The sequence below is a fragment of the Penicillium bovifimosum genome (genome assembly GCF_028826915.1).
Source record: "Penicillium bovifimosum strain IBT 22155 chromosome Unknown utg000001l_segment0_segment0, whole genome shotgun sequence".
NCBI classification, from domain to species: domain Eukaryota; kingdom Fungi; phylum Ascomycota; class Eurotiomycetes; order Eurotiales; family Aspergillaceae; genus Penicillium; species Penicillium bovifimosum.
In genome coordinates, this window is record NW_026622710.1 from 350,290 (window position 1) to 374,262 (window position 23,973).

The 23,973-nt window shown below is 51.2% G+C and overlaps 11 protein-coding genes across 11 annotated transcripts; 8 read left to right on the plus strand and 3 right to left on the minus strand.

Moving 5' to 3' along the window:
* Positions 1-627: 627 nt before the first annotated feature.
* N7515_000145 (6-phosphofructo-2-kinase PFK26) lies at positions 628-2,944 on the plus strand (the record flags this gene model as incomplete). The annotated part of the gene is made up of 2 exons (XM_056660889.1): positions 628-920; positions 1,135-2,944. 2 exons carry the CDS (start codon positions 628-630, stop codon positions 2,942-2,944), a joined length of 2,103 nt encoding a protein of 700 aa, XP_056526055.1.
* Positions 2,945-3,476: 532 nt separating this feature from the next.
* N7515_000146 (DsbA family oxidoreductase) lies at positions 3,477-4,281 on the minus strand (the record flags this gene model as incomplete). Its single annotated transcript, XM_056660890.1, has 2 exons — positions 3,477-4,127; positions 4,237-4,281. 2 exons carry the CDS (start codon positions 4,279-4,281, stop codon positions 3,477-3,479), a joined length of 696 nt encoding a protein of 231 aa, XP_056526056.1.
* Positions 4,282-7,933: 3,652 nt separating this feature from the next.
* N7515_000147 (uncharacterized protein) lies at positions 7,934-8,391 on the plus strand (the record flags this gene model as incomplete). Its single annotated transcript, XM_056660891.1, has 3 exons — positions 7,934-7,972; positions 8,040-8,150; positions 8,176-8,391. The coding sequence occupies 3 exons, from the start codon at positions 7,934-7,936 to the stop codon at positions 8,389-8,391; spliced, it is 366 nt and encodes a 121-aa protein (XP_056526057.1).
* Positions 8,392-9,443: 1,052 nt separating this feature from the next.
* On the plus strand, positions 9,444-9,806 carry N7515_000148 (uncharacterized protein; the record flags this gene model as incomplete). The annotated part of the gene is made up of 1 exon (XM_056660892.1): positions 9,444-9,806. The coding sequence occupies one exon, from the start codon at positions 9,444-9,446 to the stop codon at positions 9,804-9,806; it is 363 nt and encodes a 120-aa protein (XP_056526058.1).
* Positions 9,807-9,924: 118 nt separating this feature from the next.
* Positions 9,925-10,345, plus strand: N7515_000149 (uncharacterized protein; the record flags this gene model as incomplete). Its single annotated transcript, XM_056660893.1, has 2 exons — positions 9,925-10,107; positions 10,142-10,345. The coding sequence occupies 2 exons, from the start codon at positions 9,925-9,927 to the stop codon at positions 10,343-10,345; spliced, it is 387 nt and encodes a 128-aa protein (XP_056526059.1).
* A 14-nt stretch (positions 10,346-10,359) lies between these two features.
* Positions 10,360-10,775, plus strand: N7515_000150 (uncharacterized protein; the record flags this gene model as incomplete). Its single annotated transcript, XM_056660894.1, is given in 3 exon segments — positions 10,360-10,481; positions 10,492-10,585; positions 10,605-10,775. 3 exon segments carry the CDS (start codon positions 10,360-10,362, stop codon positions 10,773-10,775), a joined length of 387 nt encoding a protein of 128 aa, XP_056526060.1.
* A 5,870-nt stretch (positions 10,776-16,645) lies between these two features.
* N7515_000151 (uncharacterized protein) lies at positions 16,646-17,064 on the plus strand (the record flags this gene model as incomplete). The annotated part of the gene is made up of 2 exons (XM_056660895.1): positions 16,646-16,658; positions 16,724-17,064. 2 exons carry the CDS (start codon positions 16,646-16,648, stop codon positions 17,062-17,064), a joined length of 354 nt encoding a protein of 117 aa, XP_056526061.1.
* A 232-nt stretch (positions 17,065-17,296) lies between these two features.
* N7515_000152 (uncharacterized protein) lies at positions 17,297-17,832 on the plus strand (the record flags this gene model as incomplete). The annotated part of the gene is made up of 2 exons (XM_056660896.1): positions 17,297-17,466; positions 17,646-17,832. The coding sequence occupies 2 exons, from the start codon at positions 17,297-17,299 to the stop codon at positions 17,830-17,832; spliced, it is 357 nt and encodes a 118-aa protein (XP_056526062.1).
* Positions 17,833-18,813: 981 nt separating this feature from the next.
* On the minus strand, positions 18,814-19,260 carry N7515_000153 (uncharacterized protein; the record flags this gene model as incomplete). Its single annotated transcript, XM_056660897.1, has 1 exon — positions 18,814-19,260. One exon carries the CDS (start codon positions 19,258-19,260, stop codon positions 18,814-18,816), a length of 447 nt encoding a protein of 148 aa, XP_056526063.1.
* A 464-nt stretch (positions 19,261-19,724) lies between these two features.
* Positions 19,725-20,396, plus strand: N7515_000154 (uncharacterized protein; the record flags this gene model as incomplete). The annotated part of the gene is made up of 1 exon (XM_056660898.1): positions 19,725-20,396. One exon carries the CDS (start codon positions 19,725-19,727, stop codon positions 20,394-20,396), a length of 672 nt encoding a protein of 223 aa, XP_056526064.1.
* Positions 20,397-21,397: 1,001 nt separating this feature from the next.
* N7515_000155 (SPX domain protein) lies at positions 21,398-23,824 on the minus strand (the record flags this gene model as incomplete). The annotated part of the gene is made up of 2 exons (XM_056660899.1): positions 21,398-21,526; positions 21,578-23,824. The coding sequence occupies 2 exons, from the start codon at positions 23,822-23,824 to the stop codon at positions 21,398-21,400; spliced, it is 2,376 nt and encodes a 791-aa protein (XP_056526065.1).
* Positions 23,825-23,973: the final 149 nt, after the last annotated feature.

A 23,973-nucleotide genomic window follows, 5' to 3' on the forward strand; every position in this document is an offset into this window, starting at 1 on the left:
AAGCACTTTGATCCTGTCTCAATTTGGTCAATATAACAATCTTCACATATCATCGCACATATCCTACCAGCTCACCAGCTCAGTTCTTCCCTCATGCTGATAGATCTTTGACATCATATCTGGGCGATCATTAAGCCATAGATCCACTCAGGGGACTAAGTGCCCCTACAGCTGCGTGATTTCATCATTCCAGAGCATTTCAACTTATAAGATTCCCATGTTAATAGTTCCTGTGCTTCCGTGATATCCTTAGCGCTGAATGTACGGAGTACTCCGTACACATGATACACATGCTTGGAACAAAAACCTCCAATAAATATCAGTGCGAAGAGAAAAGATAAAACTTCCCGCAATTCCTCGAGTTTCTTTGAATCTCTTCGAATCTCTTGGAATTCTCACAGTTAATCTGCTCTCTGTGTTTCGACTCTCTCTCAAGTTCTCCAAGTTGGTGACGTTTCCCGGTTGACTCATCCAACCCTCCACACAACTTCTTTTTCCTCCTCCAGCTGTCCAGCAACATCGCTTTTGCTTCGTCGAGTTCGTCCAAGTCCTCACACCTATTCCCCCATCGACAAGCTCCGTGAGCGAAACCATATCTTCTTATTTCAAGACCACAAACCTCGCTGGATGGATTCACATTCCAACATCGCCCGGTCGGCAATGACGTCGGCGGCATCACCCGGCCTTGCACCGGGTGATCAAAGGAACAGTATCAATCGACCCAACGGGATCTCTAATGGGGATGGATCGGGATCGGGTAAAGAAGGAACTCCCAGGCATCCTCCGAAGACTGTGGTCAACCGAGCGCTAGGTAATGACCTGCATTCCGATTCCCACAAATCTTCACTCCCGCCTAAGGGCGGAGTCGGAACCGCCTTGACAGACACTCCGATTTCTACCGCACCCCCGTCTCCACAGATGTAAGTTGTCTCCTTTGTCTAGACCCTTTGGATCTTTCTTTTTCTCGATGCTTCATCTACTTGGGCCTATCAGAAGGCTATGATCGGCATGATGCAGTTCCGGATGCAGGTCGACGGCTGGAATTGATCATGCAGCCTTCCCCCGGACCCCATCCTCTGGTTCATCTGGACTTGTGGCGCTTGGCGAACTATATGGCTGATATTATTTCCGCAGCACGAGCACTGCTGGCACCCCAAGCCGGGTGCGAGCAACCACTCTCGATATCCCCGGACTGACCAAGTCCAAGGTCTCCCCGGATGGCCGTATTGCCCAGCGCGATGTCGGCGCAAAGCTCGTCATTGTCATGGTCGGTCTCCCGGCCCGAGGCAAGAGTTACATTACGAAGAAGCTAGCTCGCTATCTGAACTGGCTTCAACATGACACAGAGATTTTCAACGTTGGACAGCGTCGTCGTGTCGCCGCTGGGAAGTCACCGTCACCTGCCCCGCTTGGCCACCAGGACCGGAAATCGAGTGCTGTTCACAGTGATCTGGTCGACTCTGTGCGCCGATTGAGTGTCAGCGTTGGTAGCAATCTAAAACCGTCCGATGCCTCCCCTCCGAACGAGGCACCACTGCCGCCTCCGGTCATGCCCGCCAAGATCCTGGTGAATGGTAACGAGCCCAACGAACAGCTCTCTCAGAATGGAAGTATTATTGAGCCCTCGACTGATGCAGGCCCTGCCCAGTCTCGTGCGGATGAAGAAGCTATCAACGAAGCTTCGCCTGAACCAATGGAGCAAACTGCCAATTTCTTTGATCCGCAAAACCAACGGGCTGTTAAGATGAGAGAGCAGGTTGCGCTGGATACTCTCGATGAACTGCTTGAATACATCTTGGAGGATGGCGGCAGCATCGGTATTCTCGATGCTACCAACAGCACTATGGAACGCCGCAAGGCGATCGTGGACCACATTCGCGCTCGCGCTGGCCCGGAACTCAATATTTTGTTCCTGGAAAGCAGCTGCGTGGATCAAGAGTTGCTCGAGGCCAACATGCGCCTGAAACTTTCTGGTCCCGACTACAAAGGTCAGGACCCAGCCGATGCACTTGCAGATTTCAAGAAACGTGTTGCTCTCTACGAAAAGTCCTACGTGCCTCTCGGTGAATATGAGGAGAAGCATCGCATGGCCTACATCCAGATGATTGATGTCGGCCGCAAAGTTGTCGCACATCAGACGCATGGCTTCCTTGCTTCTCAGGTAGTTTACTATCTGCTCAATTTCAATCTTTCTCCTCGCCAGATCTGGATCACGCGTCACGGCGAAAGCATGGACGATGTCGCGGGCCGCATCGGCGGCGACTCCGATCTCAGTGAGAACGGAATAAGATACGCCAAGGCGTTGGCTAAGTTTGTCGATCACCAAAGGCAACAATGGGAGTCCTATCAGCGCCAGAAACACCTTTTGCAACACTTCCCACCCCGACCTGGTGACAGCACACCCCCCAACCCATCTTACATTCCGCGGGAGGGTCCGCGTAACTTCTGTGTCTGGTCTTCGATGATGCAGCGCTCGGTTCAAACCACCGAATTTTTCAACGAAGATGACTACGATATCAAGCAGATGAGGATGTTGGATGAGATTCATTCCGGTAAAATGGAAGGCATGACATACAAAGAGATCCAAGAGCAGTTCCCCGAGGAATATGCTCATCGCAAGAAGCATAAACTCTTCTACCGATATCCCGGACCGGGCGGAGAAAGCTACCTCGACATTATCAACCGATCACGCACCGTCATCGTCGAGGTAGAGCGTACTACCGACCATGTGCTCCTGGTTGGACACCGATCCGTTGCTCGTGTGCTCCTGGCCTATTTCCGGGGTCTGAAGCGTGACGAGGTTGCCGATCTCGATGTCCCGATGGGTGTGCTGTACATGCTTGAGCCTAAGCCGTACGGTGTGGAGTTCAAGGCATACCGCTACAACCCCGAGACGGAATGGTTCGATTACCTTCCCGATTACGAACTGCATCAGGTCAAATAGGCTGCTTACTGCATGCGCCTTCTTCCTACGATTATTATGACTTCTTTTGTGGCGCGGTTCGGCTAGGTTTGAGGGCCTAGTCATCTGCACCATCGCAACAATCACACTGGCATTTTCGTTCCCCTTCGCCCTCTTCAGTGCTGATTCGTCCCATGAGTTTCTTCCACCTGCATCTCGACATCCTTTACGCCATTTTTTCTCTCCACTGCACTTCCTGCCTTTTGTTTATTTTATCGTGGATGTCCCAGACGCCCGTTGCATGGCAGGCGTTTAATCTTTGCACTTCCATGACGTTCGCCAACTCTGTACATGGTTTGGTAGTGGAAACCCACCCGTATCCACTGCAATACTCCATGTTTACCGATCATATCACTTTGACGCACAAGTGCATCATAATGGAAAAATCGATGCTCTTGTCGTCAGACTAGTTTTGTCCGTTACAGACGACCTTAGGACTAGCGAATAACAATTCCACTCTGAATCTCCAATGTTCAATGAAGTAGGCTAGTACATTGTAATCTCCGTGACGATCTTACTGCTCTGCTGCCTTGATCTTCCCAAAAATCTCCAAAAAGGCCTCAGGCTCCTCAGCGCCTTCAACATGATATCTCCCCTGCACGGAGATATAAGGCACCCCCGAAACCAACCTCTGAGCCGCCGTCTTCGCCTCCAAATCAACCTCCTCAGCACCAACATCCTCATCCAACACCTTCTTCACCACATCCCTCTCCAACCCAGCCCCAACTCCGGCCTCCAAAAGCACCTTCAAATCAGTAATGTTCTTCTCCTCCTCAAAATAAGCTTTGAACAACTGCTCCGCAACCCGACTCTGCAATCCCCCAATCACCCCAGTCCCCTGACTCCCCTCCTTAGCACCCTCAGCCTCCAGCTTCCCAGCAAACCAAAGTAACCGATGCGAATCCCGCGTAGACCCCGTATTCCCACCGAAACTAAACTTAATCCCCTCCTCCTCACCGACAGCAGATAGCCGTGAGAAGATGGCTTTCATGCGCTCTGCGCCAAACCTTGCTGCGTACAGCTCGGCTTTGTTCGCGCCTGGATACTCTGCCCCTGCGGGGTTGAGGTAGAAGGCTTTCCAGTGGAGGCTGAATGTGTCGGTGGGAAACTTGGTTTGGTGGGTTGTTATTGCTCGTGAGAGGCGGCGGTAGCCGACGTAGCACCACTTTTGGGGTTAGTTATATTGATTAATGGGTAGAACCGTAGAAGGGGCTGGGGTTTGGAGAGAGGGATTGGGTATAGATCTGGAGATTGGGTTTGTATGGGGTACTTACGGGACAGATGGTGTCGGAGATTATTTGGATTTGGAAGTGTGTCATCTTGATTCTTTAATCTTTTGTCAAGATTCGGAGAGAAAGATGTCAGATTGGAAGATAGGAAGAATTGGAGGATTTCTTGTACTTTTCTTTTGCTAGGCTTTTCAATGTCGGGGATGGCAGGGGATTTGTAAGCAGGTTGGGGATGGAGGGTTGTGGAATTGTTCCATTGGAGAAGAGGATTCTGCTTCTATATTTAAAGTAGCCGAGGTATTCTGCGTTTTGACTATAAAGACGGAATCCACACACAGAATATGTATATACGGGTCCGGGTCTAGCTCGCCATGGCAGTGGTAAGAAGATTGACTGATGGAACTAACTAGGCTTCCCAGTTGGGCTGGAGGTTTGCCAGTTGGCTGCAGGCTCGCCAGTTGGCGGGAAGCTCGCGAAACGCGGGTTGGAACTCGGCACCCACGCCAGGATACACAGTATTGGAGAGTGTACGTGCTCACTACCTAGCTTTCTCCTCTTATAAACCGACTGCTCTCCATGTATAGCAGCGATCCTGAACTTGAGTCTTGTGGGGTTGTATATCAGTTCCAAACAAGTTGCCCATCGTCCCAATATCATAGATTCAACAACTTGGCCATGTCACATGTCAAGCTTCTAATGGGCCTGCGAGCTGCCTCTGGGTGCAATATTTAGGTAGGCCTTGAAGCTGCCTGATCAAGACTATATGCCCGGTGGTCCCCATGTTCCATACACGTGTTTTGAATCCGCAGTGGAAAGGGAAGGAACCATCCACGTTCCTTCTCATTCAAGAAGAACTGCTTTCCAAACAAGGAAGGAACAACTCACGCTCTTTCTCATTCAGTTCAGCCAGAGGAAGGGTATAAATACCCCCTCCTCCTCTTCTTCTCTCTTTTTCTTCTTTTCCTTCTACACATCTCTTCCTCTGTTCATCATTACCATCCTACCTCAGGTACCGCACAATCTCAGGCACCATCCATCCTCTGGCACCATCTACACATACCCTCAAGTTGCTTTCACTCAACCACATCCAGTCTCACCGTGGCGGGCTTCAGCCTCAGGACAATCGGGAGGCTAGATATGGTACTACCACTCACCTATATTCAGTCTCACCGTGGCGGGCCTCACGGCTTCAGGACAATCGGGAGACTGACTATAGAAGCTACAACCACCTCACGGCAACCGCAACTACTCCACAACCTCCATCCACCCTATGTTCAGTCCCACCGTGGCGGGCTTCGGCCTCAGGACAATTGGGAGACTGGATATAGCAAATATAGCAATCGCAATCGCAATCGCAACCGCAACTACTCCACCACCTCCACCCACCTATATCAATCTCACCGTGGCGGGCCTCACGGCTTCTGGACAATCGGGAGATTTGATATAGCACCCGCAACCACCAAGCCACAGCGAGATTCATTTGACATCATCCACTTACCTATATTCAGTCTCACCGTGGCGGGCCTTACAGCTTCAGGACAATCGGGAGACTGGATATAGCAACCGCAACTACAACCACTGCACCACGGGCTCGGAACCCCCACCCACCTATGTCCAGTCTCACCGTGGCGGGCTTCGGCTTCAGGACAATCGGGAGACTGGGCATAGCAACAACATCCACTGCACTTGACCATATCCACTCACCTATATCCAGCCTTGCCGTGGCGGGCCGCTTTGGCTTCAGGGCAATCGGAAGTCTGGATTGGGTAACCTGCTGCACTCAGTCCACTGCTCCTACTGAGGCCTTCCCAAATTCGCCTTCCCATCAACCGTCAACCATTTCCACTGTCTGTGGACTATGTTCCACTCTCCATCAAGACAATCCTCCACAAGGTCTTCAGACCTTCTTAGCCTTTCCAAAAACCATCAACTGTCTCCATCATCTCACCGATAAGCAACAAACATTTTCACTGTCCCCTCTGCCTGCGCCCAAACCCTCTTGCCATCTTACTCCACTGGCCCTTCAGTTTCGCCTTCACATCATTAATCCTCGACCATCTGCTACCGAATGCAGTCCGCTTATCAATCAATTGACCTTCCGATCTGGGCTCTTACACCCACCGTAACATGAACTCTCTCAGCATGCTGTCTACTATGCATCTTACCATACCCTTCCTGTCATCTTCTTCAACCACCGCAATTGACCACCGTCCACCAACCGGCCTTTCAGGCCTCAAAGTATCATCTATCACCGTCCACAACTGAAACCAACCTCCCATCTACGTGCCTATCCTGGCTTCTCCATCTACCCTTATCCATCAGCAACTCAATATTGCAATCGACGCATTCGTTCATGGCCTTCCTAACTGTCACATACAACTCACCACCACAACAAACGAGCCTGTCCACTCCGGCCTTTAATCATCCACTCTGTTCTCGAAATGGGAATTCCCTCTTGACCTGTTCATCAACCGCCTTTTCACCATATCCTTACCATCACCACCCACCATTGACCGCCCACATCTTATTCACCTACGGACCTTTTCGACTTGGCCTTCCTCGCTCACTACCAACGTCATTGACCAACAAGCCCTCTGGCATCCGCATCAACAACAAGAAGCTTCAAGCTTCGGCCCTACCATCCTGACCACCTGCGACGAAGCACCAAGAAGCATCATTCACCTCCTCCTGGGGCCCTCTGCATTCTAGCCGCCAGTCAATATTGGTTGTGCTGCCACTAAAGAATCCCTACATTCTGATAGCCAGTTGAAACATGGATCATCCGCACTTATGGGCCTCCCAATACTTGGACCATTATCGTGACTATCTGCTGGCTAGCATGCCCAGCAACGGCTCTTTGGCTGCTTGATTCTTGCATCTCTGCTTTATCTTGACCATGCAACCCATCTATCAATATGGACCTTGAGCCTTTTCATCTTCATTTGTGCGGGTTTGCTCCATGCCACCCAGACAGACCATCTCTTGATAGTTACACACGTGGGCTTTTATCATCCGCCCTGCCTCCGTGCATCATGACTGCAATTACCACCACGCTGCAAGTCTCACGGATAAATCGTATCCTCAAATCTCAAATCTGGTTCTCATGCAACTTTCCACCAGATATGGTCTCACGAAGCGCCTGGCCCATCACGGTCTACATATCAACCCATCACGGTCTACATATCAACCCATCACGGTCAAACCAGCAATGAAAGTGACCTTCATCGAGTCACATTCTTTTGTTCTTCATACGGATGCTCTATTCCAAGATTGCCGAGGTGTTTTCGTCTGCGGAAGCCTTCTTTCCCTTCACGTCCCTTTCTGTCGGTGCCTCTACTCTCAGGAGATCTGTGCCTACATAACAAACTTTAGGTAGCTCAATGGATTCTCCCCATTTATTCGATACTACAGCTATTACAGTGCCTTCGTACCATTCAAGATCATGTCACTTTTATTGACCCATACCTAAACCCCTCCTACTGTGAATCCTACTTTTGATATGCTCCTGATCGCGTGCCTGGATTCCCTGGAAAAGGAATTGGCGAATTGCACAATCAGGAGTGTTTGTATTTTGTTCGCAGATCAGTCATGTAACACTAACATGTTGGTCGGGTGGGTAAGCTCAAAGGCATAAGTTATAACTATCCCGTCAATAAATCCCGTATTGTTGTTGTCACCTGACATAGTCCGTGCTTTCTTTGATCCTCCAGCTCTCTTTGCAATGAACCACTCTACCTCCATAATGGAGAAACTCTTGCCTGGCATGGAAGAAACTTCAAATGTGACTCAACTTACCGGCTGTTCATCAGAAGAGAGTCAAGAGACCGCTAATATTTCATATTCTAGAGCTTGAACACAATACAAACTTCGTGCTTAACTACCAAGTTCCCTCGCTTATCGTCAAACCAGAAAAGAACGAAGATACTAGCGCATTTCAGCAAGAGATTGACGCCTACAACGTATGAACGTAACAACAATCTGCAGTCGCTTCAAGGAACCGTGATTCCAACTGTTCTTGGCCAAAGATCTTTCTGTGGCCGCCGCGAGCTTTGTCTCTCTGATGTGGACTGGATGACTCTGTACGAAGCTGCTGAAGTTGGCATGAATGAGAAGACAATCGAAACTCATCCTGAGGAAGCATTGTATGCTCTGTGGGAATGCAAAGCCGAGTATAATGATGAGAATCCGTGCAACTTCTAGTTTGCCATGATCGTATCGTCATTGTCGATCTGGAAGCAGTGAACCACGCTGGGAACGCAGCGTCAATTCTGGCAACGCAGACGACCTGTTCAGCAGATACAGATACATGAAGGACTAGGTCGCTCTCGAACGCCGATGGATTCTTCAAACAAAGCTTTGAACGGGGACTTGTTCATAGAGGATGGCACGTGCTCGATGTGATTGCCTATATTATCATTCGTTGACAGGAGTGTCTGTTCGATAGGAAGAGGTACGTATGATTCTGTAGTCTATGTAAGAAGAGGGGGCATTATCTACGACTACCGACATAATGGCATGGTTCTATATACGTTAGCAGATTAACCTACTCCGTACGCAGACATGAGAGACCAATCTCGCACTCAAGGTCGCTGTCATATGATTGTAACGGAAAGGAAAATTCATCGGAGCATCTCACGCAGTCACGCGACCTAAAATGAAGTTATATATGTCGCCTATGACTGTTTACTTTCCTTCTCCTTTCTTCTTCCTCATCTCCCTTCAAAGTTTCCAATCTCCTCTCTTTTCATTCCTCCAACACTGAAACCGGGCACGAGTCATTCTATGCCCACCTTCCCATATGGGGCATATTCTGCCAGTATAGATGAGCCTCGGGCTTGTCAGGTCCTCCTACCTGAGCCTCACGGTGTTCTCGTGATGGTAACCGAACAAATTCGAGGGAAGATGCATTTATCACCTTCGAAGCCGCGTCGCGTCATCCCGCGATGAACCAAGCAGTATGTCCTTCCCGAGTCTCGAGCATGTCTCGCTAGTTACAGAAGCTGACTTTCACTCTCTTAGCGCGACACCCGCAGTTGGACCAGCCACGATAATCCAGTGACTCTGATCGTGAGCCTCTCGGAGTCTGCGCAGGGTCCGTTCATTACAGCAACCAAAGGGTCCAAAGCCACTCCAAGGTGTGAAGCTCGCGAGCCATTCCGTCTCTCTGGGATTGTCGATCCTGGAAATATGTGTCCAACATCTGCGAATACCACAGGCGCAATGGCCCACCGATTCCGGAAGGGAATGAACCCATGGACCCCCGAGCCGTGGAGGAGTACTGGGGCAACCTCGGTATCCATGAACAAGGCGCAAAAGAGGAAGTGGTCGCGTGGATCCGCGAGATCCACGGCCGAGTGCAGGCAGAATTTGCCGCAAAGAAGGTCCATCCTGACCTTTTGCTCCGGAACCCCAGAGCCCAGAAGCTGCTCAAGAAGCAGATGGGCGACGCCTTGGGTGGGCTCCCTGTGCTGGCCAGCCAGCGGCCGAGGGAGGAGGCGGTGTCCCGCCTCTATGACCTGTACCGCGCACTCCAGTGCGCCTTTCCTATGGAGTGGGCCTGTCCGCTAAAAAGCCGCGTGCGTCGCGAGCTCCGGCACCAGCAGCTCCCACCTTGAGCGCCACGGCCCAGGCAACAACCACCGCGAACCCCGAGGTCACCCTGAACCCGGCTCAGGCCATCGGGGCGCTCTCACCATTTGACGCAGTAGACCAGTAGTCTTTGGTGATAACCAAATGACTGCACGCACGGATGGCTGCTTGAGGGCGAAGAACGGCCAAGTCTTCGCAATCGCCGAGGTCAAGCCAAACGCTCGGAGCCATAAAAGGCGACCGGAGGTGCTCTGGCAAGAGACGGGCGAGATGATTGCATGGCTAATGCATGACGTCCGGAACAAGCGAAAGCGCCCCCCCGCCTCGGTAAGTTCGATGAAATGTTATTACCGGGATAAAGATTCTGACCAGCTTCTATAGACGCCTGGTTGTGTCGCAAGCCAAACGGTCAATATATCTCACGCTTGCCTCCTGCGACGCCAGATATATCGAGTATCTGAAAAGCGGACTCATAAAAACTGAGCCGTCGCTTCCCGAGAATCCTCGCCCTGAACTGCCATTACTGATGATGCAGCAGTACGGCCCGTGGAATATAAGCGAGTAAGCGAGAAGGGCCACATGGAAAATCTGGCCAGGGTCATCATCGGTGTTGCTCTTGAAGTGGCACAAATCTTGCAGAGGCGCAAACTCGCAAGCCTTGCGAGCTGCGCATGCGCGAGCTCCAACGCCAGCAGATTCAAGTGCGATTAGCACCACGACCCCGGCCACAGCCATCGTGAATCCCGCCGAGGGTATCCTGAACCCGGCTGAGGACATAGAGCTTCCCCATCTCTCGGCGAGCTTTGTGGGCGACGTTCTGACAGACCCTTGGAAATCAAGCTGGCCACATCTGGGACCTGCGTCCCGAGATCGAGGCACTCCAGGGCCAGGTGGCCCAGCTGCAGGCCCAGGGGCGACAGACTGGCGCCGTGCCCAACTCCGATCGGCAGCCCCGCGCCCCTGAGAACCCATACGAAACGGGAGAATGGCGGTAGAGGCTCAGGCCGTCTGGGTCTGGTTTTTGTTCTGTTCTGTATTGTTGGTGTAGATAGTCAATTGAATCTTTTCTTCGGACGATCGCCCATGAGGGCCATGACAATGTCATTCGACCATTATTTGCCAGTCTGTAATTTTCAACTTAGCCTGCATTCATACGAAGACATCAGTAGGTACCTTTCAGGTCGCTCAAAGATGGCCACATGTCAAGCATAGGTAGTGTATGTCTAAGAGAGGTGCATCGGTAGCAAGCCGGAATAAGTTGAGCTTGGTGGGCGACTTTACTAACTGCATATCCTGATGGCGATGAGAACAATCAGCATTTCCAGTCTCATTGGAAAACATTTTAAATTTAGTTATCTTATTCTGCCCATGGATGTTTGAACCCAGTTTAGGAAGTGCTGCAGGAGGAGAGAGAAGGGTCTTGACTCTTGCATATTGACCAGTTGGCAGAAAGCTTGCCAGTTGGCTGGAGGATCGCCAGTTGGCGGGAAGCTCCCGAAACACGCGTCTTGGAACTCGCGTTTCCTCGGAATACCTAGTAATGAGCAAGCACTCAATAGGATTTGTGCAGCTTGAGAATATTGATTTCGTATGTAGTCATGTTAGCCTCGTTGTGTCGGACGTACGTGACTTGGGAGATATCTTGAATCTCTCCAGGCTCGAGTCTCGGCGTGACATGGGCTGAATGTATTCAGAAAGTATTTAGCGAATATGGACTGCTGTGATGCGCGTAGAGAGTGTTCTTATTGTGGTAGTATGTTCAGGTTGGATATGGCTTGTTGAGACAAAGTGACAGGCCTTAACGGATGTTGCTCATTACACTAAGGAGTCGTAAACAAAAGGGGGAGCATGAAGCGCCAGTCAATTTTAGGTAGCAGTTATGGACTATGGAACATGGCATTTGTGAGCTATCTACACAACACATCTTCCTTCTCCAAAGGGGGTCGTTTTGTGACGAGACGCAGCGATGTTTATTCCTTAGTTTTCCTATAAGGCCATGCTGGGCTGATTGACATACATCACGACCCCTTAGGGGGAGAGAAACGTGAAGTGCGTGTAAATAGCTCACAAATTCATTACTAGTCCATGCCGACATAGAAATGTGTAGTGTTAGATGAGGTACAAAATTCCTCTTCTCCAATCTCGTGCCGCTGGCTCGAGGATTGATGAAAAGAAAAAGTCCACAGAGTGGATGAGGGGTGCCAAAGAATACGCCTGTCAATGACCCGCAGGCCATTGAACAGCCTGTTCCGCCGCGATGTGCAATGCAGGGACCAAACTGTGGTGAACCGCCTTCTTGATCGCGGCCACCCAAACAAGGTAAGTATGAAGAAGAAAAGAAAGGAAGAGGAAGAGTGGACGGAGGAGGAGATACTTATACCCGGGAGGACAGGGCGGTGGCAGAATTCCAATTCCAGAAAGGGAAAGAACCCAGCCACCCATGCCAGGGTATTTAGTATTGGAGAGTCAGAGAGTGTATGTGCTCACCACGTGACCACTCCTCAGTCCTCCCTCTGAGTCTGAAAGTCCCTGATCCCTCTGATCATCTGATGGACCAACTGCTCTCCATAGCATTTTTCTCAACAGATGGCGCACGGAGGCGGCAGGCTACTTCCTAAGTTCCTCGCCTCTGCTTATGGCCTTAAAGGCTTAAGCTGCATGCGTATTCGGGTTTGATCCCAATACTATGTCACCTTTGGTACTAGCTTTGATCGTCCACTGTGAGGACCTGGATAAGCATACCGTTGCTTGCCTACGATCCTGAACTTGAGTCTAGTAGTGGGATTGTATATCAGTTCCAAACAAGTTACCTTTCGTCCCAATATCACGTAGATTCAACAACTTCACGATGTCAAGCTCCTAATGGGCCTGCGATCTGCCTCTTGGTGAATATTTAGGCCTTGGAGCTGCCTGATCAATAGGTACTGTATGGTGGTTTCCATGTTCCATAGACATTTTGGATCCGCCGTGAAAAGGGAAGGAACCATACACGCTCCTTCTCGTTCAGTTCAGCCAGAGGAAGGGTATAAATACCCCCTCCTCCTCTTCTTCTCTCTTTTTTTCTTTTCCTCCTACACATCTCTTCCTCTTTTCTTATTACCATCCTCCTTCAGGTACCACACAATCTCAGGCACCATCCATCCTCTGGCACCATCCACACATACCCTCGTGTTGCTTTCACCCAGCCACATCCAGTCTCACCGTGGCGGGCTTCAGCCTCAGGACAATCGGGAGGCTAGATGTGGTACTACCACTCACCTATATTCAGTCTCACCGCGGCGGGCCTCACGGCTTCAGGACAACTGGGAGACTGGATATAGCAACCGCAACCGAAACCACTGCACCACCTCGGAACCCCCATCCACCTATGTTCAGTCTCACCGTGGCGGGCTTCGGCTTCAGGACAATCGGGAGACTGGATATAGCAACCACGTCCGCACCACCACCTCCACCCACCCATGTTCAGTCTCACCGTGGCGGGCCTCACGGCTTCAGGACAATCGGGATACTGGATATAGCAACCGCAACTACAACCACTGCACCACCTCGGAACCTCCATCCACCTATCTTCAGTCTCACCGTGGCGGGCCTCACGGCCTCAGGACAATCGGGAGGCTGTATATAGGTAGGTTGTACCACTCACCCACACTCGCCCATCCTAGCTCTCCCACGTGAGCTCATCTATGTCACTCATCCATATCTAGCCTTACCGTGGCGGGCCTCTTTGGCTTCAGGACAATCGGGAGGCTGGATAGGGTAACCTGCTTCACTCAGTCCACTGCTCCTACTGAGGCCTTCCCAATTTCGCCTTGCAGTCAACCACCAACTGTCTCCATCTTCTCATCCATCATCAACAACCATTTTCGCCGTCAGCTCTGCCTGCGCTCAAACCCCCTCGCCATCTTACCCCACTGGCCCTCCAATTTCGCCTTCACATCAATATTCCTCGACCATCTGCTACTGAACGCAACCCGCTTATCCATCAATTGACCTTCTGATCTTGGCTCTTATGCCCGCCGTAACATCAACTCTTTCCACATGTTGTCTACCATGCCTCTTATCATATCCTTCTTGTCTTCTACTTCGTCTCCAAGCACCGCCATTGACCACAATCCACCAACCGGCCTTTCAGGCCCCAAAATATTATCTATGATCGTCCACTACTGAAATCAACCTCCCATCTACCTGTCTATCCTGGCTTCTCCATCTACCCTTATCCATCAGAAACTTATTATTGCAATCAACGCATTCGTTCATCGCCTTCCTAACTGTCATCTACAATTGACCACCACAACAAACGAGCCTGTCCACTCTGGCCTTCCATCATCCACCTGTTCTCGAAATGGGAATTCCTTCTGGACCTGCTCATCAACCGCCTTCTCACCATATCCTTACCATCACCACACCCATTGACCGACCACATCTTATCCCACCCCGAACCTTTTCGACGTGGTCTTCCTAGCCACTCACTACCAACGTCATTGACCAACAAGCCCTCTGGCATCCGCATCCACTGCGAGTGATTCACACCGTTAAACAAGAAGCTTCAATCTTGGGCCCTACCGTCCTGACTACCTGCGACAAACCACCAAGGAGCATCATCGTCCTCCTTCTGAGGGCCCTCTGCATTCTAGCAGCCAGTCAATATTGGTTGTGCTGCCTCCAAAGAATGTCTACATTTTGATAACAAGTCAAAACATCGATCATTCGCACTCATGGGCCTTCCAATACTTGGACCATTATCGTGACTATCTGCTGGCTACCATGCCCAGCAACGGCTCTTTGGCTCCTTGGTTCTTTCATCTCTGCTTCATCTTGACCATGCAACCCATCTATCAATATGGATCTTGAACCTTTTCATCTTCACCTTTACGGGTTTGCTCAATGCCACCCAGACAGACCATCTCTTGATGGTTACCCACGTGTTGATCATCATCTTGGGGACATGCCCCGTGGCCTTCCTATCATCCGCCCTGCCTCCGTGCACCCTGACTGCAGTTACAACCACGCTGCAAGTCTCACCGATAAATTGTATCCTCAAATCTCAAATCTGGTTCTCATGCAACTTTCCACCAGATATGGTCTCACGAAGCGCCTGGTCCATCACGGTCTACATATCAACCCATCACGGTCAAACCAGCAATAAAAGTGACCTTCATCGAGTCACATTCTTTGGTCCTTCATATGGATGCTGTATTCCAGGATTGCTGAGGTGTTTTCGTCTGCGGAAGCCTGCTTTCCCTTCACGTCCCTTTCTGCCGGTGCCTCTACTCTCAGGAGATCTGTACCTACATGACAAACGTTAGGTAGCTCAATAAATTCTACCCATTTATTTGATATTACAGCTATTACAGTGCCTTCGTACCATTCAAGATCATGTCACTTTGATTGACCCGTACCTAAAGCCCTCCTACAGTGAGTCCTACGTTTGATATGCTCCTGATCGCGTGCCTGCAATTGGCGGCATTGCACAATCAGGAGTCTTTGTATTTTGTTGGAAGACCAGTCATGTAACATGTTGGTGTGGATAAGCTCAAAGGCATAACTATCCCGTGATGTTGTCACCTGACATAGTCCCTTTCTTTGACTCTCCAGCTCTCTTCCCGATGAACCACTCTACCTCCATAATGGAGAAACTATTGCCTAGCATGGAACCTTCAAATGTGACTCAAGTTACTGGATGTTCATCAGAAGAGACCAGCCGACCACTAATATTTCACACCTCTCTAGAGCTTGAACACAATACAAAGTCTGTGCTTCCCAAGTTCCCAGCTCGATTATCGTCACACTACAAAAGGACGAAGATTATAGGGCATTTCAACAAGAGATTGACGCCTAGTCGCCTACAACAATCTGCAGCCGCTTTAAGAAACCGTGAGTCCAACTGTTCTTGGCCAAAGTTCTTTCTGTGGCCGCCATGAGCTTTTTCTCTCTGATGTGGACTGGATGACTCTATACGAAGCTGCTGAAGCTGACATTGATGAGAAGAGAATTGATACTCACCTTGAGGAAGCATTGTATGCTCTGTGGGAATGCAAAGCCAATTATGATGAGAATCCGTGCAACTTTCTAGTTTGCCATGATCGTATCGTCATTGTCGATCTGGAAGCAGTGAACCACGCTGGGAACGCAGCGTCAATTCTGGCAACGCAGACGACCTGTTCAGCAGATACAGATACATGAAGGACTAGGTCGCCCTCGAACACCGATGGAGTCTTTAAACACAGCTTTGAACGAGGAGTTGTTCATAGAGGATGACACTTGCTCGATGTGTTTGACTATAGTATCTTTCGTTGAGAGTGTCTGTTCGATAGGAATAGGTACGTATGATTCTGTCATCTATGTGAGAAGAGGGGGCATTATCTACGACTACCGATATAATGTCATGGTTCTATACGTTAGCAGAATCACCTACTCCGTACGGAGCCATGAGAGACCAAACTCGCACTCAAGGTCGCTGTCATATGATTGTAACGGGAGGGAAAATCCATCGAAGCATCTCGCGTCGCAGTCACGCGACCTAAAATGGAGTTATATATGTCGCCTACGACTGTTTACTTTTCTTCTCCTTTCTTCTTCCTCATCTCCCTTCAAAGTTTCCAATCTAGGTCCTCTTTTCATTCCTGCTCATCCTATGCCCACCTTCCCATACGGGGCATATTCTGCCAGTATAGATGAGCCTTGGGCTTGTCAGGTCCTTTTACCTGAGCCTCACAGCGTTCTCGTGATGGTAGCCAAGCAAATTCGAGGGAAGATGCATAGAATCATGATCCTATGGGATTTCTGGTTTCGGTTTGAGATGGCTGGTCCAATAAATGCGCTTTGGTGCTTTACCATTTTCGAAGCCGCGGCGCGTCATCCCACGATGAACCACAGCAGTATGTCCTTCCCGAGTCTCGAACATGTCTCGCTAGTTCCAGAAGCTGACTTTCACTCTCTTTAGCGCGACACCCGCAGTTGGACCAGCCTCAGGATAATCCAGTGACTCTGATCGTGAGTCTCTCGGAGTCTGCGCAGGGTCCGTTCATTGCAGCAACCAAACAGTCCAAAGCGACTCCCAGGTGTGAAGCTCACGAGCTATTCCGTCTTTCTGGGGTCGTCGATCCTGGAAATGTGTGTCCAACATCTGCCGATAACAACAGCACAATGGCACACAAATTTTGCAAGGGCATGCCTATGAGCCCTCAAGCCGTCGACGAGTACTGGCAAAAGCTCGAGATCAATGACCAGAGAACAAAAGACGAAGTGGTCGCGTGGATCCGCCAAATCCACGGCCGAGTATAGGCTGCTTAACAAGAGCTTCTGGAGTATTTATACTCGAGGCTTGCCCTCTGTCGGAACGTTCTCAGGCCTTTCCCACTTTTCTCCATTAGCTCAAATCCCAACACCAACCAAGTCCCATTCCCTCCGGTTCAAAGATCTTCCAGCACAAAGTCGCAACTCGCAATGGCCCACCGATTCCGGAAGGGATTGAGCCCGCAAGCCGTAGACGAGTACTGGCACAACCTCGGTATCAATGGACAATGACCAAGGCACAAAAGAGGAAGTGGTCGCGTGGATCCGCCAGATCCACGGCCGAGTGCAGGCTGATTTTGCCGCACAGGGGGTCCACCCTGACAATTTGCTTCGGAATCCAAAAGCCCAGAAGCTGCTGAAAAAGCAGATGGGCGACGCCTTGGCCCTTGGGTGGGCTCCCTGTGCTGGCCAGACAGCGGAAGGAGATGGTCATATCCGCCGTCTACGACCTCTACCATGTTCTCCGCTGTGCCTTTCCCGCGGAGTTGGGGTATGTCTGCAGTCCAACCGCGTGCCTCGCGAGCTGCGGAGGCGCGAGCTCCAACGCCAGCAGATTCAATTGCGATTAGCGCCACGGCCCCGGCTACAGCCATCGTGAACCTCGCCGAGGGCATCCTGAACCCGGTTGAGGACATCGAGCTCCCCCATCTCTCGGCGAGCTTTGTGGGCGACGTTCTCTGGCAGACCCTTGGGAATCAAGATACCCACATCTGGGACCTGCGTCCCGAGATCGAGCCACTCAGCCCTAAGCCCTAAGACACAATGGTCAACCGGCCAATGCCTCGGATGCTGTCTCAAAGAAGTCATGGGCCGTTCTACTAGTAAGAGACCCCTTTACGCTATCTCGTTATCCGGACTATACTAATGCTTTATAGAACCACAGAATTGGTGGCTGCGTCATCCCTCGGTGCTCGAGTGCGAGAACTACGGGTTCTTTGTTCAGGGATTCAGGCGCTTCCAACAGGCAAGCCTCGGCGGCCTGCTGGCTAGGGAACGGCGGGTGTCACCAATGCCTGCTACCCACCAGGCTTTGTCAGGAGCAAGGGGAGACCTGCGGGCAGTCGGGCCTTATGCATTGCTTCCTACAGGCTTGCCTACAAGGGGATACTGATACCGAGGCTATACTGCACCTCCAGAGACCCCTGTGTGTTCGTGTAGATAGTCAATTCAATCTTTTCTTCGGACGATCGCCCATGACAATGTCATTCGACCATTATTTGCCAGTCTGTAATTTTCAACTTAGCCTGCATTTATATGAGGGGATCAGTAGGTACCTAGATGGCCACATGTCAAGCATAGCGTATGTTAACGAAAGTGCATCGGTAGCAAGCTAGAACAAGTTGAGCTTGACCGATTGGTTTTGTATCAATGTTTGACAGGTCACGTCGTAACAGCAGTAGACACATTAGATTAGATCGAGTATTCTAAACTAAGTTGAAGTAGTCCAGTGATCAAGGTCACTCATCTATCATCCCACCCTCCTACATTCTGTCCAAAATCCATGTCTTCGTCCTATATATCACAATCATAACTGTAGTCATCAGAAGAAAGCTAGCAGACATAGTCCTCCACATCCAAATAGCTCTGATTTATACTATCCAGTGCTGTAGGAGGAGAGAGAAAGGCCTTGGACATTTTGACCAGTTGGCTGGAGCTAGAAGCCGTGTCGAATACCCTTAATACTCAGACGACGAGTCTTTTTTCTTCCGAGCTCTTCGTTATTGTATCCGTCAATTATTATTCTTTGGCACAATTATCCAGGTCGTATGTCACAAACCACTCGCCGGGCTCAAGCTCAGGCAATTTGAGCTCCGGGTTATGCCTGTTGATGCCCTTTGCAAACAGCACCCTGGCATAGACGGGGTCAAACACGAATGTAGTTTCGCCAGTCGTAGCGTTCTTCGATTCCGCCGTAGCCGAAATCTCGTCTATAGCGATGTACTCGTCGGGGTTCGGCACAGTTGCCTTCTCGATTTGTTCCTTCACGTGCTTTGCAGTCTCGGTATCGAACCGGGTGTCGATGAAGTATAACTTGTCTGGACCGGCCGCTGCTACGTATGGCGTATCGGGCGCCACAACTTGGAGGCCAAATTCTGTTTTGATAACTTTTGGTACGTAGCTGCCTCGGTATTCTTCTTGGACGGTTGGAGAGCCCTCGCATGGTCGGAATGGGTTCAGAAGCATGATTGATAGAAGAAAAATTAAGAGCATGTGTTCTGTCTCATATGCCTGTGTGCGCTTCTGCGTATGTTGTTTCTCTTAAATACCCTGTCGAGGAGCTTAGCGGTTAGAGTCAGAGAGATGTGATAGAGAACCACTGGTAGCTTACGCGCTAAAGTACTAACTATTGACCGCATTGCTACCTATGGCCTTGCAGGGCCTTGCTTAGCTCGTGATTGGCTACCGTACTACTACTACAATGCTACCGTTGTAGAACCAACAATGTGGCGCAGTACTTCTTTGTTGTTTTGCATCATTTTACAGGCTTGTGGGACGGGGTTAGTAGAGTAGGTGTGATCCCAGGGTTGGGAATCACGGTACGGAGCGGTCCGACTGAACCGAGACCTTGTTGGAAAAGTCCACCGGGCCCTTGCCAGCCTCGGTGGACTTCGGGAGACATTTCGCGGGAATTGCTGGGTTGAGCAGACATGGTTGCGGCAGGGATTCTCGTGGAAGAACAAAAAGATGGGAGATTCTTGGCTTTGGTTTGTGTCTTCTTGTTGTGGCAGGGAGCTGCCGGGGAAGCCGACACGCGGGCCACCGCCGCCCAAGCAGCCGCCGCCCGAGCAGCCGCCGAGGAGGAAGCCCGCGGTCAAGCCGCTGCCGCCCAAGCTGCCCAGAACACGGCTACCCAGACCCCAGCCGACCCAGTCGCCACCGCCGCCGCCGCCTTGTTCCGAGCCATGGACAATGACACGCGCCGGAGCCTGCTCGACAATCTCCGAGCCGTGCCGAACTACGGCGGCAAAATCGACAACGACGCCGCCCGGAAGTGGATCCGGGATTGTGACCACTACTTTGCTGACCTTAAGGGTCTGACCGGGGTTCCCGCCCCCGATGGCGCGAAGATTATTCACGCCACCGGGAAGTTGGTGGACGACGCCGCCGAAAGGCTCAGAGCCCACGCACGCGCCGCCAACCAAAGCGGGCAGGAACCCTTCGCCGACTGGGACGCTTTCAAACGCTGGCTTCAGCGTGAATTCTCAGAGCACCTCTCCCAGGAAAAACTGTACGAGAGATTCGCCAACACCACACAGGGCCAACACTCCATCCAGGAGTATGCGGCAAACCTTCGCCAAATTATCGCGGATCTGGGATAGGACCTGCCAACTCCAATATCTCGTACAGTTTTTCCCGGGAGAGGTGCTCTGAGAATTCACGCTGAAGCCAGCGTTTGAAAGCGTCCCAGTCGGCGAAGGGTTCCTGCCCGCTTCACCTCAAGCTCTCCCGACCAGTCCTACACCGCTGGCTTGCCATCCGCTCCACGCACGGGGACTTTGAGGCATATCATCGCCGCTTCAAGCATGAGGACGCGAATTGCTCCTGCACATGCGGCAGGAACAAGGCGCCGGAACATATCGCACTGTGCCCTGTGGCACAGCGGACGTTCCTGGAATGGCCCGAAAGGCCGCCCACCCCCCGTCGGGGAGAGAACAGGCGTCGGGGAGAGAACAGGCGCTCACCTACCTTAGAGGTCTATCACCGGGAGACTTCGCCACCCTACTAAGGGTGACGGAGTTCTACACGAAGACCTGCCCAAGGTAGTTAATCAGGCAGGCCTTTTACACCAAAAAAAAAAAAAAAAAAAAAAAACAGAGCGCGCCTGCGCCGAGACACGAGAGTGAGACACTCTCAAAGGGATGGAAACCGTCCCGCCGACACAACTCCACGAGAAGCCCACAGGTCGGGGCGAGGAACGTGGGAGACCGCTACACAGTATGGGTTGCTTTCTGAGGAACGGGGCCGTGTAACTAATGATACTATAGTTAACTAACTAGGTATTATCTAGTTAGTTTAGACCTAGTCTCAGCTTCGCACGTCTGCATGCCCCATGGGAGGCCTAAGGCAGCCGGGTTCTCACCCGGCGGCCGCCGGACGTTAAAAATTGCAACAACAACAACAACAACAACAACAGTACAATACAACACAACCATGCGACACTCTCTGAAACACATAGGTTTATATCTGGCCAATGGGGCAGACTCATCAGTTGACTAGAAAGAGAAGATGATACAGTGAAGGAATGGAATTGCTTAAAAGTACACGCTAACTATGTTATCGTTCAACTAGACATAATTACACAAACGAGAAAGGCTGGCCGTTACAGAACCTGCTGCGCCTGGTTCGGGTTGCTCCATGAATTCCCCGAACTGCCAGAGACAGAGGGGAGGGATAGAACAGGCACATCAGGAAGCGGGTGGTTGCGGCCTTGATTAAGCACCGAGGAGTACTGTGATTCCGTTTTAGTAGATTGCATAAGACCCGACACGACGAAACTTACCTTGAAGACAAAGTTCAACACCAAAGCAACGGCTAAACCAATGCAGACGACAATGGGACCAAACATGTTATCCAGGTCCTTTCCACTGCGTTGACGGATGAGACGGGCCCTTCTCTCGTACATGAACCATCCCCAGACTGCGGCAAAGATGGCAAAGAAAGTGTACACCACAGCCAGGACCTGGGCAACCTGGTTGTGCTTGCCGGCAGCATTATAAAGACCTAATGATAGACTCGACAGAAGAATGCTGATATGCAGCCACTTGATAAACGTTCGCTGGTTGGCGAGGTAAACTTTGCTTTCCACACGAATGGGGCCGGAGTCTTTGATCCAGACACCGGGGTGTCGGACACCAGGCGGTAGGGAGACTGATTCCGTTCCAAGCCAACGTTCGGGAGACAGTCCCAATGTTCTGAAAATAGACTCGAGGCGAGTGGGAGGCACTGGTTCCGTCTCTACTTCGGGAATAGGTTCAGTCTCACGACGCTGGGGTGCTGGGATCGAGGGACGTGGGCGTGGTGCCGACCGTTCGGTCACCGAGGCTCGTCGCACGGTTGATGGGGAACCTGCGCTGAAAGGATGGTGGTAGGATGAGCCCACCAGTTGGCGGACACCTGGGCTGCCGCCCGAGCCTCCCCTGAAACTACCCACTGCCATGTCCTCTTCGGCGCGCCGAGCCAGTCGCTCTTGCTCCTCGTGGAATGCAGTTTCGGGGTCACGGCGGATATCGCCTTCAAGGGCACTGAGCCAGAAGGGGAGGCTGTTGACATGGTCCTCGAACAGTGAGGCGACTCCGTGGACGAACTTAGAGAAGCGAGGAGCATCCTTGACCAGATGAGAAACCATGAGGTCCTTCACCCACTCAGTGTTGTGGGCCTTGCCCCGAAGCTGAATCTCGAGCAAGGCGTGAGGAAAGCGGGTGATTTCTCCAGTCCTGACACCATTGAAAGGGTAGGTCATGTCGGCATCATCCAGGTCGGCCCGATGCCATTCCCCTGGGTTGCGGCATGGACGCTCGCTGTCAAGAGCATCTTCTCGAATAAGGGCTAGGTTGGTGTCGAGGGAAATACGGATCCGATCGTCGCCGGGGATCTGGAAGGCGGTGCGCGTGTAATTAGCCCGAAGCATCGGTTGCAGATCATTGTCCTTGATGAATGACTGTAGCTCATCCACGTCACTTTTCAAGGCCTCGGCAGCGGCAGACTCTCCATTCTCGGAATCTTCCATGCGGTGAACCTTCTTGTCGAAGCGGTACTCCCCGTCCAAAAATTCCTTGATGTGCTTGTCTTTGAGTTGTACCTTGACTTGTCGACTTTCGTCGTCGTCCGTGACAATCTTCTTTTCCAGATGAATCGCAGGTTTATCCTTCAATGAGCCAGTCCAGCGCAGTCGCAAAGATCCGGCTTCCGGTGCTCGTGCGACCTTCTGATTGTAGAGATCAAATTGGGGGTTATCGAAATACAGAGAAGTGATGGTAGGGTCTTCGGTGATGGTATCGAGGTCCTTGGAAGTTCCCGGTCTATAGATAAGAACAGGCAGACGGCGAAGGATGTGGGTTTTGACCTCCAAGACGTTGTCCGAGTGCACCCAGAATTTGAAGGAAGAATAGGTTTCGCGGCCAAACCCAGGCTCGGCCTCCTTTGGTTGCACGATGTCATGGCTTAGGGTTTCCCGAACAAAAGAGTACATCGCCGAGAGCTGATGGACCAACGGCGAGTAATCCTCCGAGTTGAATGGCAATTGCGACAGTCGCACTTGGAGCAATGGTTTCACCCGGTATCGGGCTCCTCGTTTGCGATCATGCTTCTTGGCAGCTTTGAGGAACCCAGTGAAGTTGATTCGGCTGTATTTTTCCAAGGCACTGACCTCCTTGGTGATGTTATCGAGTTCATGGAGCACTTCCGATGCAATTGCCCTCTTCTCCTGTTCACCGAGAGCGGGACTGTCTCCCTCCGCAGTAGACGCCAAGGGTCGCAATTTGGCTTCACATGCCGTCGTACGTTCGCGAAGTTGCTGCGAGGTCTCTGCTTGAAAAGAGTTCACTTTGTCCAATTGCACATTTAGCAATTCCTGCACAAACGCCTCCTCGTCTTGCTCGGTCCATTGATCGTCATCGGAGTCACTCGCATCGTCTTCGTTTTTAGTGACATCATTCTCCCTCAGCAGTGCCTTGAGCTTGGTGTAGTCAATGTACTTCCCTTTCCAGGGAGGGTACACCGCATTGCGGAGGGTTTTCCCAAACCGCATTATGGACCGGTCTGGTTGTGAATGGCGTTGCGTAGCGTTTTACTCGGGCATGGCCAGGTGCTGGCACTTCTGATTGGGGGTTTCCGGAAGGAACTTCAAGGGAAGGAAGAGAGATCAATGCTGCAAATACAGGTTGGTTCTTCGGCCAA